The sequence below is a fragment of the Vigna umbellata genome, chromosome 3 (genome assembly GCF_029865625.1).
Source record: "Vigna umbellata cultivar VRB3 chromosome 3, Vumbellata_1.0, whole genome shotgun sequence".
NCBI classification, from domain to species: Eukaryota; Viridiplantae; Streptophyta; class Magnoliopsida; order Fabales; family Fabaceae; genus Vigna; species Vigna umbellata.
In genome coordinates, this window is record NC_142167.1 from 20,204,377 (window position 1) to 20,220,737 (window position 16,361).

At 33.1% G+C, this 16,361-nt stretch overlaps 3 protein-coding genes and 1 non-coding gene across 5 annotated transcripts; all 4 read left to right on the forward strand.

The window, feature by feature from the left end:
* Positions 1-616: 616 nt before the first annotated feature.
* On the forward strand, positions 617-4,678 carry LOC124825801 (bZIP transcription factor 29-like). Of its 2 annotated transcripts, none has more exons than XM_047298513.2 (5): positions 617-997; positions 1,107-2,371; positions 2,466-2,598; positions 2,704-2,788; positions 2,914-3,240. In XM_047298513.2, exons 2-5 carry the CDS (start codon positions 1,143-1,145, stop codon positions 2,940-2,942), a joined length of 1,476 nt encoding a protein of 491 aa, XP_047154469.1. In that variant the 5' UTR covers positions 617-997; positions 1,107-1,142; the 3' UTR covers positions 2,943-3,240. The 2 variants fall into 2 exon arrangements, with proteins under 2 accessions (XP_047154469.1, XP_047154467.1); XM_047298511.2 differs by lacking the exon at positions 2,914-3,240 and adding an exon at positions 4,115-4,678 and having other exon boundaries at positions 627-997.
* A 2,419-nt stretch (positions 4,679-7,097) lies between these two features.
* On the forward strand, positions 7,098-7,181 carry TRNAL-CAA (transfer RNA leucine (anticodon CAA)). The gene has a single exon. It is a non-coding gene; the product is annotated as a tRNA-Leu (tRNA).
* Positions 7,182-7,349: 168 nt separating this feature from the next.
* Positions 7,350-8,726, forward strand: LOC124825802 (uncharacterized). The gene is made up of 3 exons (XM_047298514.2): positions 7,350-7,536; positions 7,642-7,707; positions 8,469-8,726. Exons 1-3 carry the CDS (start codon positions 7,489-7,491, stop codon positions 8,514-8,516), a joined length of 162 nt encoding a protein of 53 aa, XP_047154470.1. The 5' UTR covers positions 7,350-7,488; the 3' UTR covers positions 8,517-8,726.
* A 5,252-nt stretch (positions 8,727-13,978) lies between these two features.
* Positions 13,979-14,635, forward strand: LOC124825804 (auxin-responsive protein SAUR72-like). Its single transcript, XM_047298517.2, has one exon. The coding sequence runs from the start codon at positions 14,112-14,114 to the stop codon at positions 14,523-14,525; it is 414 nt and encodes a 137-aa protein (XP_047154473.1). The 5' UTR covers positions 13,979-14,111; the 3' UTR covers positions 14,526-14,635.
* The last annotated feature ends 1,726 nt before the right edge of the window (positions 14,636-16,361 follow it).

Here is a 16,361-nt window from a genome sequence, read left to right on the forward strand (position 1 = left end):
GAAAATCCTACACCCATGATATATGTTGATACCAGAATTTCCCATCGAATTTTTATCTTTTTTCAGTGTCCACACAACTTGTTTTGTTGTTCTTGTCGTCCTCGGTGACCATCATATATTTATATCCCAACTAGTTATGCAAACTTAAAGAGTATTTTTGTTGAGATCAGACAGAATCGTAGGAATGAGAATCTGAACAAATCTTTATGCCCCGTCCATGTCAAATTAGATACTTTTGTTGATTTATGTGGAATATATATAAAAAAAACATCAAAATCTCATCTTAAAATTCCCAATGAAGGAAGAGTAGTGTCATTAAACTCTTTCCGGAAAAAGAATAAAGTATTTTTTAAAAATAATAAAAGGGATAATTTAATAAACAAACCAATACCGTGCGCGCTTTCCATTTGCGTTGTTTAGCAGCCTCATTAAGTAAAACGTGAATTCAGGCAAATATCTGAATTTTTCAATAGTTTAATGAAAAGGAAAGGGAAAAAAGAATTATTAAAAGACGAGTTCAATCAAATGTTGTTTTATGTCTTGAAACGGATTTTAAGGAAGAAAAAAAAAGAAAAAAAAAAAGACATCGTGGATTGGGTAGCTAAATAAGCTGCGGAGACAAGGGAAGAAAAACCTGGTGTATGAGAAAACAAATGAGGTCGGAATGAAATTGAAATGCGGGCGAAATGCAAATTGGGGCGAAATGAAATTCTTATTAAATTAAATTCACGCGTAGAGTCATGAAATCCGTGTAGTAGTCATCGTCGTGGATGTAGAGAGAGAAATCATAGAGAGAAATAGAACTTTTTTTTTCTTCTCGTTGTTGCTCTTGTTGGAGAGAGAAAGAGAGAGAGTGAATCTTGGAGAGATAAGCGCCTGCTCCTTCGGCATTTCCGTCAGACAAAGTTAACACTTCCAAGACCGACGCTGCTATTATTAATCAATTCAATTGAATTCGCCTCTTCACCATTTCGTATTCTAGATGAACACTGCCAAGGTAATGAATCAGTGAATCTCGATGACGATGATGATAATTTCGCAACTCGGTCTATCTCGGTTACTTCAATTGTGATGATGATTGTTGTTATTGTGGTGTGCGGTTGCAGATTTTGATTGGAAGTGGAATTTGAAGGTGAAGCAGAATGGGTGAAAATGAAGAAGCGACCAATGACATGATGCAGAGGCTTCACTGTTCTTCTTCGTTTCTGAAACAGCCGTTGAACATGGAGCAACTCAGCATCCCGCAGTTCAATCCCTCTCAAATGCGCGCCAGGCATCAGCATCAGTTCGACGGTGGGAACAGTAACAAGCGCGCGGGTATGCCACCTTCGCACCCGCACCAGATCCCGCCCATTTCGCCCTACTCTCAGATCCCGGTGACGCGTCAGCAGCAAATGGGGTCGCACAACATTTCCCCTACACCCACCCACACGCGATCACTCTCGCAATCTTCCTTTTTCTCCCTCGATTCCCTCCCTCCCCTCAGCCCTTCCCCCTTCCGAGACTCCTCCTCTACGTCTGTCTCAGAAGCTGCTGACGTCTCCATGGAAGATCGTGACGTCACTTCTCATTCTCTCTTGCCACCCTCACCTTTCGCCAGAACACTCAACACCTCAACCAACAGCCATTTACCTTTACCCCCTCGCAAAGCACATAGGCGCTCTAACAGTGATATTCCGTTTGGGTTTTCCACCGTTTTGCAATCTTCGCCCCCGCTTATTCCTCTCCGGGGCAGAGAAAACCCCGTTTTGGCGAAACCTGCTCAATTGGTCAAAAGAGAAACACCGTGGGACAGGGGTGTTGACCACAGTAATGTAGAGGGATCCGGGGAGAAGAAATCCCCGGAAGGGGAAGTTGTGGATGATCTTTTCTCTGCTTACATGAATTTAGATAGCTTTGATGCGTTGAACTCTTCTGGTACCGATGACAAAAACGGGACTGAAAATCGTGATGATTTGGATAGTAGAGCGAGTGGGACCAAGACTAATGGTGGTGACAGCAGTGATAATGAAGCTGAGAGTAGTGTTAATGAGAGTGGGGATGGTGCGGCCAGGCAGGGAGGGAGTGAGAAGAGGGAAGGGATGAAGAGGAGTGCGGGTGGGGAGATTGCACCCACCACCAGGCACTATAGGAGTGTGTCCATGGATAGTTTCATTTCGAAGTTGAACTTTGGTGATGAGTCGCCGAAGCTGCCACCGTCGCCGGGGCCGAAATCTGGTTTGATTTCGCCGGCTGGTGGAGTTGATGGCAATTCATCGGCCTTCAGCTTGGAGTTTGGAAATGGGGAGTTTAGTGGGCCTGAATTGAAGAAAATTATGGCCAATGAAAAACTTGCTGAGATTGCCTTGACCGATCCAAAGCGTGCAAAAAGGTGTTGATGTTGAACCATTAGCTAGTAAACATACTAACGTAAATGGTCCATGTCACCAGTTGACTGATTGATTAGGTTTTGGGGTGATTTTCAGGATTTTGGCCAACCGGCAATCGGCTGCACGATCCAAAGAGCGGAAGATGCGGTACATATCAGAGCTAGAGCATAAGGTTCAGACACTTCAGACGGAAGCCACCACACTATCTGCACAACTTACTCTTTTACAGGTGGGAGCCTAACCTGTTTGTGTTGGTAATTTAATGATTAGTACTGTGACCACCATGGCTTTACTTTCTAATTTGATTGAATTCGTCCTAATTATGTGAACGCAGAGAGATTCTGCTGGACTTACTAACCAGAATAGCGAGTTGAAGTTTCGCCTTCAATCCATGGAACAACAAGCAAAGCTCCGAGATGGTATTAGTGCCCTTTCATTCGTATTTTTTCATTGTTTCTCTCCATTTTGTTTTATTGATCTGTGCTAGGTATCAGTAGTTAATTTTTCACTTATAGTATTGGTTGATCTAGTCTTCACATTTTAGATTATATTTCATCTCAACGTGCATGGTGAATACTTCTTGCGAAAGAGTGCAAGAGTAGGGGTGAAAGAATTCTGCAGATGGCTTGTAAAGTGGAGGAAACAACATGCAATTGTCAATAAAATGGCCATTGTTTACTTGTATGATACTTAAGATTGAGAAGGTATTAAGTATGGACAGTAGTGTATAGAACTCGTTCGCGTAGCTCCTTCAAGTTCTTGCGGTAGATTTTATTCTCAATCTAATTTGGGATTTTAGTTTACGTTAGCTACTCAATTTTATTTTATTCCAGTAAATTTTATGCATGAAAACCAGGCCTTTACACGATCTCATTCCGTTATTACTTCTTCTTGTTAGTAATATTTTTATAAAATGTTATGAACCTTTAAGAAATAATAATCTATCACGACTTTTCACCTAACTGTTTAAACTCTTAGGCGAGTTGGTTCTTGATATGATACCATAACTTTCTATCCAGCGGTTAGGAGTCTCATTCTTGTCACTCAAGTTAAAGGGTATTCCTGGGCAACATTCATTAGCCTTCGTCAACTAACTTTTTTGGGATAATAATTAGTTTATTGCAGATCCATTTATTATTTTTTCTCAAATTAATGAAACTTTATAGCTCGGATACATTGCTAATAATACTCTACTTATTGTAAATGCATCATCTAATCATTTTTCTAACAAAAGTAGGCCCACTGAATCCGAAATACTTTATATTCATCGTATTAAGGCCTTTCTATTGAACAACTCGGTTGAAGTGCTTCCAAAGTAAATGGAATTATAGGAATAGCATGTAGGAATTATATAGTAGGATGCCGAGGAGACGACCGATTCTTTGCTGATGTTTAAGTGACTTACTCAGTAATTTATGTCCAAATTTCTCGGGGGAGGTTGAGAAATGCTGTGTGAGCCATAACCAAGTCAATTACGTTCTCTTTACACAACATATTTGTTGAAGTTAACGTGAGTATTATTGAAGCAATCCCATTTTAGGATCTGCCTGATATGCACTCATCAGGCTGGATAAGAATGTGCTGCTGCATTCCTTTGCATAGAAACTCATTATGTAAATTTCTTGCAAGAATGTCTGTTTTTGAAAGTGACACGTCTTCATTACGTGTGCTTTGGTTTGGAGAGTAGCAGAATCATCCATTGATTCCTTCTGATTAATTCTTTACCCTGTATTTTCTTTTAATAGCCCTAAATGAGGCGCTTACTGCTGAGGTTCAAAGACTAAAGCTTGCTACAGCTGAACTGAGTGGGGATTCACATGGTTCTAGCTGTTTGATTCCTCAGCATTCTGTCAACCCTCTGATGTTTCAGCAGCAGCAGCCTCCCACTGCATCCCAACAAAACATTCATCTTCAACATCAACAGCAACAGCAGCAGCACCACCAGAATGGTAATGGCAACTCCAATTCCGACATAAAACAATAGCTTGGAAAGGAGGTCCTCAGCTGGATGGTTGGTTCGTTATATATTCGCTGCTGTTTAATTGCACTCATTTTCGCATATTTACAGAAAGTTTTCCTTAATTGCAATGGTATTAAGTTTGATTCGCTTTACCTGTCCAACTCGGACAGAAAGTTCATATACAAGTTCTAATTCCTGTCCTATATCTGAATTATAGAGCATATTTAATTTCAGTATATATATACTATATATTATTAAATTGTAAGCATTATTTGGACATGATTTGTTTTATGATGACATTTAGAAACACTGTTCAGACTTTCTTTTGTAAAGAATGACCATTCTGTCATGGACCTATCATAATTTTTTTTTATGGCGTTCGGAGTAGGTTAATCTAGATTGTTCAATTTATCATCTCGAAGTCAAAATTATGAAAGCCTTACCAACATCTTTCCACGGAATCTACACTGTGCACTATCCTGATTAAAATGTTGTCAGCTTAACTTGATATTTGCGCAATTGTGGATATTCGTAAAACAATGATAAGAATAAAGTTAATTGAACAGGATTTTGTGTAAAAGATCGTTGAACATAAATTTTGGTAGATTTTACATATCTCGGTTGACTTACCAAAACCCGTGTTATGAAATTGGACAATGTGACACAATCCATAACAAAATCTTTTTTTACTCAATAAATCGCGCGAGGGTCTTATATATTAAATATAAAATGCTTAGAAGATAATATTTTTTATTGTATAATAATGATACGCATTTGTGGCTATTTTTTTTATTGTGCTATTTTATTTTAATAAGTTATCATTTTACATTTTGTATTAAATTTATTTATATATTTCTAAGCGAAACAATTTAATTTTGAAATTTAAAACCTTAAACAACACGTCAGATTATGATGTCATAATAGGTTTCATCTTCTACATTTATACTCACTTTTTTTTGCCTTTCTTTTATAAATAAAAATAAAATAGAAAAATGATGTGTAAACCATAGGAGAATTTCATCATGTAGTATTATAATTTTTTATTATTATCATTATTATACTAATACTAATATTAACTAGTTAATATGTGCTATATTAAAAGAGCCTTGTAGTGGATTTTTTTCATCAATGCATTTAATGCAAAACTGTCTTATAATTTAAGCATCTTTCTGTATTGAATCAAACCAACTCTTGAAAACTATCTGTTTAAAACATTCATAATTCTACAGATATTTTTATATACACAAAAGAAAATAGTGTATGGGTGTACTTTTTAAAATATTGATGTGGAAACATTGTGATCTAATGTAATATTTTAGTAATAGAAATGGATGGGAACAAATAAAAATTTAATAGTTCTAATTAATTTTATACAAATTGGCTAAATTTATTTCATTATTTACATAGCTTTTCTGGTTGAACTTAATTTTCTAAAAGTTTGATTTGATTTATGAATCTATTTAAAGAATTATTTTAACTTTAAATAGGTTAATCAACTAAAAGACTAAGGAAAAGAAAAACTATGTATAACAAATGATAGACATTAAAGGTACTCTTAAAAACTGAGACGAATATATATTAATTGCTTTAAACGAAAACAAATATTATGAAACATAAACTTACCCTTGTGTATATGTAATAATAATAATAAAACTAATAATAATAATATATACAAACAGAACGAGTTTATAAATAAATATTACATAAAGTATTTCTAAATATTAAAAAATATCCTTATATACAATACATTTACAAAACTATATCTATATTTATCTTTGTATATTTGCCCTGAACATATGTTACTTACGTTTTAAAATACGTTAATCACAAATATCAAAATATACATGATACTAAGTTAAGAAAACAAAATAAATTTCAATCAAACCAATATTATCTATAGATACATTAAACTTTATATTTCTAAAGTTTGACAACATAAATCCTAGTCTTTCAAAGACTCAACCTCAAACCTCACTTCACTGATGCTGTGTTTGTTTTACGAAAATATTGTTTCTGCGAATAGTAATGCGAATTTACAATTTTTCATTGACATTTTCAGTAGATGTGAACATGGCTTGTTTAAGAAAAACTACAACTAATATATATTATACTTTTAGAAGTCTTAATTGTTTTCTTATAACAACTTTCAGAGTGGGGTGCTGTTATGCATTCATTGAAAACGAGGATAAATTATTATGTTATATAACGTGACCTTAAATATAATTAATTGAAAAATATGAAACTAACTTATTTGTCTAAATAAAATTTTATAAGCTTAAGTATTTTTTTTTTTATAAAATCTCTATACTCAAATTATTTTCTATTATGGTTTGACTTGATTGGATGGTTAGAGAGTATGATTTATGACCTTAGATTTTATGGTTTGTGATAAATAATTGTAAAATTCTCTGTTTACTTTTTTTTTTGAAGTGAAAACTTAGTTTTTAAGTTTAAAAAATGATAAAAGTGTATTTTATAAACATTTTTATTTAATGAATTGTAGAAACAATGATGTTTGTTGTATATAAAAATCAAGTTCTTTTATTACCATTTATAAGAAAAGAAGTAGTGGAAAATGTAGTTTGTAAAAAATCCAGTTCTTTTATTAGCATTTCTAGGAAGAAATCAAGTTTTTTTTTTTTTTTTTAAATCATAAACATATCTCTTACGTACTTTTTACAGTATTGATACTTTTATACCTAATAAAAGCCCAACAAAAATAATTAAACGATATTATTAATATTTTATATTTCAAAATATAAACATAAGTCAGGATGGCCGAGTGGTCTAAGGCGTCAGACTCAAGTTCTGGTCTTCGAAAGAGGGCGTGGGTTCAAATCCCACTTCTGACATTTTATTTTTATTTTCTTTTTTTTCTACTTGTGTTTTATTAGTTAAGGGTTTGGATTCTGAATTCAAATTGGGCTGATTAACTATTTGTGGGCCTATTGGGCTATGGGGGCAGGAACTCAGTCTCAGCCCATTGAGAGAACATTGTGCTGTTAACGAGTCATCCTCTGTTTTCGGTCCTACCTTGGCTAGGGTTCCATAATCGACAATTGTGAAGCACTGTTTTGTTCATCATCTGCATTTGGAGTTGTAACCTTCCATCGTTCGTATCTCTCTTCCACCACAACTGCGCCGACATCACTCAATCTAATGGCACCTCCTCCAGGACCTTATTCCGGTGCCAGCACCCTAGCTTTGGTATGCCGCTAATTACCCTTTTATCTTTTTTTCTCGTGAAAACGAGGTACTAAATTCAGTGACAACATTTTTGCTGTTTTTCTCTAAAATCTAATGCATTGGTAGGTCGCTAGAGCTTCCGCTTTCTCCTTCGGTGTTGTTTATGGAAGCATCAAGCTCAAGTACCTTAAGGTATTTTAACGAGTCTCTAGTTTTCTTATTTTTTTTTTTTAATTCTTCCGATCATTGACTCCTCTTTTTGTGAGTTGATATGCATTTCTGAAACCGTAATTTGGCGATCCAGAGAAATCCGTGACTGGATTTTCATTAAAGATATTTATTAATCTAGGTTTATCTGAAATTCTGGATTGCCGTCCACATGTTGATTTTAAACAGTACATTGATGTTCAGTGGGGTTAATCAGTTGTTTGTGTGATTTTAAAAAGTATACTGTTTAAGTGATTTTAATTTTTTGGACTGAAGATTACAGATTTGTTGTTGTTGATTTGATTAATCAAAGCCTCAGCTTACTGATCCTTTCGTGACTAGTTCTAGTTTCAGTCCAGATCTACAACCTTAACTTGAATTAAGCCCTTTTACGGAGTCAATTTGTTGAGTGGCTTGCTGATGTTTTGGTAAAGATCTTGATAAATTGTGAATAGTCTCCCCATGTTTCGAAAATGCTTTATATTCTTAATGGTTGAAATCTGTTCTGGTTTTGTTATATAATTTTGTAATATTTGTGCAATTTCAGTGGCATGCATTGTTGTGCTGTGCCTTGCGTTGTATTTCTATTGCCTTCTATTCGCAGAATGCCGTCCATTTTTACATTTTCTATTTCTTGAATTTGGGATGCTTTATCTTGCTCCGACGTCTAGTTTTTATGATTACACTGTGCTCTGTAGAACTTCTTTGTCGGCAATGGTCTTTAGGCATGCTTGTTTTACTTTCAGGCAAAAGCCAAGTCTCATAAAAAAGCTCAGGAGAAGGCTCATCACTGAAAAAGAGAGAGATGCCTGGGTTGTTATCTTTCTGAGGATGGAGTAGATAACTGAAATAATTCATGACAACAAACTGTACCATGTCTTCTCCCATTTTTTTTTCTGGTTTAAGCTTTGGACAATCTTGAAGCATTGAGTTTAATGCATTATGAAAATATTCAATATTTTGCCTTGTTATAATAAATACGATGTGTTTTTTTTACATGTTTATATTGCAAGATTGCAAAATGCTTACCATGTCTTATTTGCTTAATAGTTATGCATTTTGAAAAATTTTCCAATTTATTCTTAAATTAAGTCGCTCATCTTTTCGTGTGTTGTGTATGGAAGTTTAAAGTGTATTCTTCCATCACGCTTTTGTTTGATTGGTGTGATTGATTGAAATGGGTGCGAGGGAAATGAGCTTGGGTCTTTTGTTAGATCTTGTTCCAGAACACTTACTGTAAGTCCTTTTAGCTGCGAATGGCTGTGTTCCGAAAAAGTTACTTCTCTCCTTCCTTCTCGGATATATATATCACACATTAAATCACACATTAAATCACACATTAATATATATTAAGTGTACTTGTTTTAGGAATGTATCACACATTAAATCAATCCATGTTTGGTATTGTAATTACATCGTATGTTTCTATAATTTATACAGTTGAAAAGAGTAAATTAGTTTATCTACTTCCGATCATGCTCTTGTGTTCAAGTTCGAGTTGCAATAGTGTTCTTCTGGAACGATAAGTTATAGCAGTCTTATGTGAAACGTTCCACTTTTATTTAGGTGGCTAACGCCCTAGTATATTTAGTACAAAGTAGTTTGATTTGATCCACGTGCTTTATTAATGGTGATTTGTATAGCCGTTATCTTTCTCCACATTTGTTCATTTGCTAATACAACCCGAAGTAGGCTTGACCAATATTTGTGTGGTTTAGAAGTTAAAATTGGAAGTGCTATTGTTTTATTGACTAGGGGTGTGAATTTGCGGATTCCTCAAATAAATTTCCGCTTAATTGCTTTTACGAATGAATGAATGAAAGGTAACTGAATGGATTATCTCATCATTTCTATCTAGATTTAATATGCTTCTTGGGTATAGCCAAAAGCATCAGTACAGAATTACTTCTATTATGAAAGAGTCTTTCACACACTTCTGCTAACCTCTATTTATTTCTCAGCTGCCTGAAATGCCCGTTCTTCTTTATGCTCTTCCTTCACCCGCGTGATCTCCCATGCGGCCCCTAATTTTAAAAATACCATGCTGCCTCAATCTCTTTTTTGTAAGAGCTTCTCCTTTCTTCTCCAATGGGGTGTTGTATAGCGGGAACGATTGAGGGATTCAGTTTAAGCAATTATAAAACAGAGTATGTGTTTAATCTTTCATTGATCTTTTCAAATTTGACGTTGAAATAGATTTCTTTAGGCAATCCTCAATTTGTTAAGATTTTTGTATTATTTTGGTATGTGTTTGAGTACAAGAGTGGGGGAGGATTGGGGGCATCATATATTCCGTTGATTACTAATATCCAGAAGCCATTTATTATCATGTATTTTAATTTTTTTTATTCTAGTTAATCATCTTGTTTAAATCGTTATAATATTAAAACTTTAATTATAGAATATTCTTACTTAAAATATATTTTGGGATTACCTAATTCTTAATGTTTTTGGGTAGTTCTATCTAAAATCTTAAATCTACTTTGAATTATTTCGTTTTGGTAAATTTGAAATGTTTTCGGGTTTCATAATTTAGATCTAAAACGTATCACGAGTGATTAGTTCAAAAACCACCTTTTCTTCTTTATGTACCTTTTATGGTTGTATGTATAGATCGTTTAGGACCTTGAAAGACAATTTAAATATACATTTATTTTGTAACTATCCGGAATATTTTTTAAGAACAAGTTTTGAATTTTACAGTGGATAATTTTTTTTTAAGAATAAATTTGTGATGAGATTTTGAATTCTACAATAGACAATGTATTTTAATAACAAATTTGTGATGAAACTTTGAGTTCTACAATTGACAATAATTCAGATATGGTAATTGATCTTGATAGTTATTTTTATTGACCGGAAGTTGGAACATTGATACCAAGAATCATTGTTATCTTAGTCCTAAATCAATTAGGGGGAATGAAAATTTAATTTAAAGGTGAATCCTTATAAGATCACGAAGACAAATCCTTATAATGATTTTAAAGATTTACTCTTGTTCTCTTTATACTATCTTGTTCAAGTATATTCAATAATTCCATATCATTTTTAAACTCAAGGTTAATGATAATTTAAATGTACATTATTCTGTGAATATTTGATACATTTTCTAGTAACAAAATTGTAATAGAGTTCTAAATTGAAAACCGGACAATTACTTATTTATATTTTATTATCTGTAGTACTTACTCAATTCTCTAACTTATTTAATAGCTAAATAATTCATAATATTAAAAAATCTGCTTTAGATGGATTTCTCTTTGTACTCAATGAACAATTCTCAAACCCTCAAACTATTTTTCCACCTCAAAGAAATAACACTCCTTTCTTGTAAGAACAGGAAGAACCAGAATAAGGGACTCTTATTTGTTTTTTACTTTAGTTAACGAGGCCCGTGATTCATATTTGTCGTTATTAAGAAGCCCATGATTTGTTTTTGGTGAGAGCTTAATGTAGTCAACACCACACGAACTTGTAGATGTCTAAATGGGTTTTCTCCGACTATAATTGGCTGACATGCCAAATTTAACTCAAAATATTTACTAGGTAAAAGATAAAGAAATTAAGAATGAATCTCTTTTTTACTAAGTTGGTGTAGTTTGAAAATTTTTATATTAACTTTTTAAAAAAAATAGAAAATAAAATTTACAATAACTATATTATTATAAAAATTAAATTGAACTCATCGTTCAAAATACTCTCAGTTTTATTATTATAATTATTGCATCAAATTTGAACGTCAATGCGATAATCATAATATTATGATAATAATAAAAATATTATTGTAATGAAAATACTATTATTATTTTTATTATTGTTAAAACAATAATTATTATTTTATGGGGTGGAGGTTTAGTCTTCTTTCACAAAAAGTCTCTACGTTTCAAGTTTAGGTCATGGTTTTATCTTCAGTACTTTTTTTACAGTTTGATCGAGTTGGATGCTATCTACAAAAATCACCGATGTTAAAATTAGTTTTTGTCCAACTATTGTAGTAATAAATGCGTAGTAAAAAAAACAACTATCCAGATATCAAACTATATTTATAGATTTTGGGATGAACTTAGCCTAATTACGACTCAAACAATAATGATCTGACTTAGGATTAATTATAATTATTCTCATTGTTAATTTTATGGGTAGTCTTATTGACAGGATAGTCTCTTATAGGATTAAAATGATTATTGACCGCTCGATCCATGGTTGATCGGGTGGTCATATTGTATAATTATGATACAATAAAGAAGTGTAATATTTTATTTAATGTTTGTTTAACTATTCTTTTACCAGTAACTAACTACTCGTTCTTCCCAGCTAACAAAATAATAATAATAAGAGGTATTTCGAAAAAGAAATTTACAAAAATTGATAAAAAAGAAAGGCCGAAGAATTTGGATCCTGTGCGTGACATTTAGTAAAAAAAGAAATGCAAAACGTGAACGTTCTCTCTCCTCTGTTGCTCCCTTTCTTTTTTCTGTTTATTGTTAATGCAAGAGGCAGCATATATATTCGAAAATAATCAGTCATGCCGGCGTTCTAATCAGGATTACTATGTTTAAACGATTATGGGGACAGGAAAATCATGGGATTAAGAAAATGAAACATTACAAAGTGAAACGCAGTGATTCTGTCCCTTAATGTTTGTCTCTTTCTTCAAAACCCTTTGATAATGTTACTAATAAACAACTAACAAACTATTAATTTTATTTGATTTGACCTCACTGCAATCACCGAATCTCATCGCCTATATATCTTTGGTCTTCTTTTGCCTCCTACCATTCTTCTTTTAATCTCTCCATTTCAAGTTTCACGAGTAGTTAATTAATTACATTATTTTGTTAATTACACTACATTTGGAATCAAAATCATGGTTTCTAAAAGCAAATAATTTATCAATTCAAAGAAAAAATGAGTTTTCTTGTTGGTCGATGTTGTGTTTCTCTCATTATTAATGTAATGATATCGATTCGCATTGAGTTCCATTTTTGTGCACTTGATTGGTAATGGACAACATTATGAGTAAAATATATGACTGATTCGCACGATAACGAAAGCTACGAACTTTGCAACAGGATTATGTAGTTGGGATCTAATGCAGTTAGAAGACAAAGATCAGGTTTTGAGTTCCCATAATCTCAATGTTAGATATGAGGAAACATAATAATTAATTAAGGCAAGCACATGTAAGTAACGTGAGCATGTTCAGTAACTTAAACTACAAACAAAGTTAAGCCTAATTGTTCTTACTAGTTATTCCAACTTCAAAATAAAAAAATAAGACACATTTTGATTCACAACATCTACGTTTATGCCATTTCTTTCATTAAAGAAACTTCACATAACTTAGTAAGAGACAATTCCTTGCTTTTCTGGTTTCTAAGGGTGAGTCAGAGCCTAAGATCAGGTTGAAAAACGTAGTAGACAGACAATAGATGAATATTGAAAGATGGATATCGATTTAAGAAAACATGTTTTTCATGATAACAAGGAGTAGAGAAAATGTTTGGAACTAAAGTTGGAGAAAGTACTGCAGTACTAAAATAATGTATATACTTTGAAGAAAAACTCGAATCACCTTCAACAAATGGATAATTCAGCTCCCAAACTCATGTGGGAATAATATTTTGTGAAGTCTGTAGTTTCACACCATTAATTGATCCAAAGTGCCATGAATTATGTCGACAACAGCTCTTCAAAAAATCTCCACAAAAGTTGCATTGTCTTTTGAAGCATCTCTCAGCTCCGACTCATCTCATCAGAGTCATCTTCACTTTTAACACAGTGGCTTGAACCCCACTAAAACAAGACAACTCAAAAGATAATTTTCATTATTTGATCAGTCTCTAGATAGGTACAATACTTTTTAGACCTGAACATTATATATATATTTTTAAAAAATCTTAGTTTCCAAAATTGTTTGAAGTGGCCGAATTAAAAATTGATTTGAAGAGAAAAAGGTATGAGATTAAAATAAAGAGATATGTAAAAGGTTGATGAGAAGAGAAAAAGGTGTTGTTAGGGATAAAAAGTGGAGATATAGATTTAGCTTTCTAAAAGGAGACCTAGTACAATGCATAGAAAATTTGCAATGCAAGATAAGAAAGCAGGGCTAGTGGGCTATAAGGCCAAGCCCACATGAGTCACCCCACTGGGTTCCACATGGGCCTGACTACGATGGAGGCAACAGGCACAATCTCGTAATTATCTCCAACTTTAGTGCCATTTCGAATTGCCCAAACCATATATACCCCACGCGCCCATTTGCATCTTCCACTCCACCCACCTACTCAACGAACTCTCCACACTTTCAAAATCCGAACTCCAAAACAAAACGCACTCAAACTCCGTTACTTTCTGTGTTTTATTTCCTTTGTTCAGACTGTTAGAGAATGTCGCCGTCGACGACTGGGAACTGCAGCAAAATCCGGCGCATTGTGCGCGTGCGGCAAATGCTTCTCCGGTGGCGGAGGAATGCGCGGCTGGCGGCGTCGGACGTTCCGGCGGGACACGTGGCGGTGTGCGTGGGGCCCAGCCGGAGGAGGTTCATCGTGCGCGCCAACTACCTTAATCATCCGATCTTCAAGACGCTTCTCGCGAAAGCGGAAGAGGAATACGGTTTCTGCAACCACGGTCCTCTCGCTATTCCTTGTGACGAGTCTCTGTTCGAAGAGCTTCTCCGGGTCGTGGACCGACCCGTACCCGGATTGTACACGCTCGAGGATTTGAGGAGACGGTGCCACGTGGATGTGTCGGGTGGCAACTCTGAGTCGTGGCCGTTGCTTCGTGATGAACTGATCTGCTGAGTTGACTCGGTCCTGAAAATACAATATTCATTTTCACTAGGAAAATGACACTTGAACAACCATTTTTGACAACATTTAGACACGCGCACACGTGTCTAAATTTGAGTGGTCCAGTTGGAAAAATTAAATGAAAATGGACCACTCAAATTTAGACACGTGTGCGCGTGTCTAAATGTTGTCAAAAATGGTTGTTCAAGTATCATTTTCCTTTTCACTAACTACTCTTTTTTTGGGGTTTGTAATTTTTATCCTAATTAATGATTTTCGGTGAGTTTTTATTTTTTAGTTATTAGAGAGATTAAACAATGAAAAGAGAGAAACTCTGTATGATTATTATTATTTTATTCGTTAAAAGACTAGGATGTATTGTAATTGTAATTTGTATCTATTAAAATATGCAAATTACTATCAAATTTAGAGTATTGATCCTTCTTTTTTATTAACTTTACTTCAGTAGATACGAATTAGTTATCTTTAAAAAATATATAAAAAGTCAATTCCTTCAAAAGCAGAAATTCGGAAGAGTAAACCCTTAATTTCTTATTAGAAAAATAAACAAAAATCTAATTCAATCTTAAATATAAGAGACCTATTGTTGTTTTAGTTTTTGAATTCAACCAAGCAAAATATCTAGTTTTGGGTTATTCATAATCATATTAAAATATTAGTTAATTTTCCTTTTATTGATTAAAAGACCTTTTTATAAAAATTAGGACAGCTGCCGTTATGTAACTACAATGCTACGTATAATTATTTTTACAATATAATTTATATTACGTATTAATTTCATTATTCTTGCAAAACATGCCTATGCTATTTATTTAAAGTGATTCTTGCATTTTCACTCTTTGTTATTAGAGTGACATAGAAGTTTGAGAAAATAATGAACCAAAGACATTTTGCATATGAAAACTTTGTAAAATGAAATTTAAATATCATTCATAATTCCTGTTACAAAAATTCCTTAAGTTCAAAGTTAATATAATTTTGTTGACTTTTATTATTATTATTGTTATTATTGATGTTATTATTGTTGTTAATGGAAACCATGATTACATGTTAGAACTTAGGAGGTCTTTCTGGTCTGTATTATATGATGTCCATGGAAATTTTGGAGCCTTAAAAGGACATAAGCTTCATGGCATCGTTGACTTATTTAGTTTTTTTTTTTACGACTTTAAAATATAAGAAAAAAATTAAAGTACAATAAATGTCTTAACTAATTTAAAATTAAATAAATCTATAAATGCAAAGATATACTTTAAATGATAAATAATGTTATTTTAAAATTTAAATGAATATAATTATACTCATAATTTTTCTTTTACGAGAAATCTCTATTAATACAAAGATATTTTAATATAGATTTATATTTTAATCCTGTGCTTTGCACTTTGGAAGGCTCTCAATTTTCTGCTTCAACACCATTATTTCATTGCAAATTTACATCCACATGAACTGTCAGGGGTGAAGGTAGTAATTTTCATCTGAGGAGGTTCAATATATAAGATGAAAAATATATTAAAAATTCTAATTATACTGGGAGTTAAATAGTATTTTAAAATATTTATAATGATCCAAAATAATATAAAGCTTAAATTAATGGAAAACAAAATGATTATTGAAATAAATTACTTAAATCAGAAAGTTTTTTCTTGAGTAACTACAATATGACAAAATAAAATATAAATATTCATGTATGTAATAAGATTTCAAATTTGTTGAGATAATAATGGTTAAAAGGGTTGGATTTTAAATTAATACAGACACTAGCTTCGATTTTCTTAATTTTATTGTCAGATTTAGAGATTGTAATATTTCTTTCGTCGATAAAAA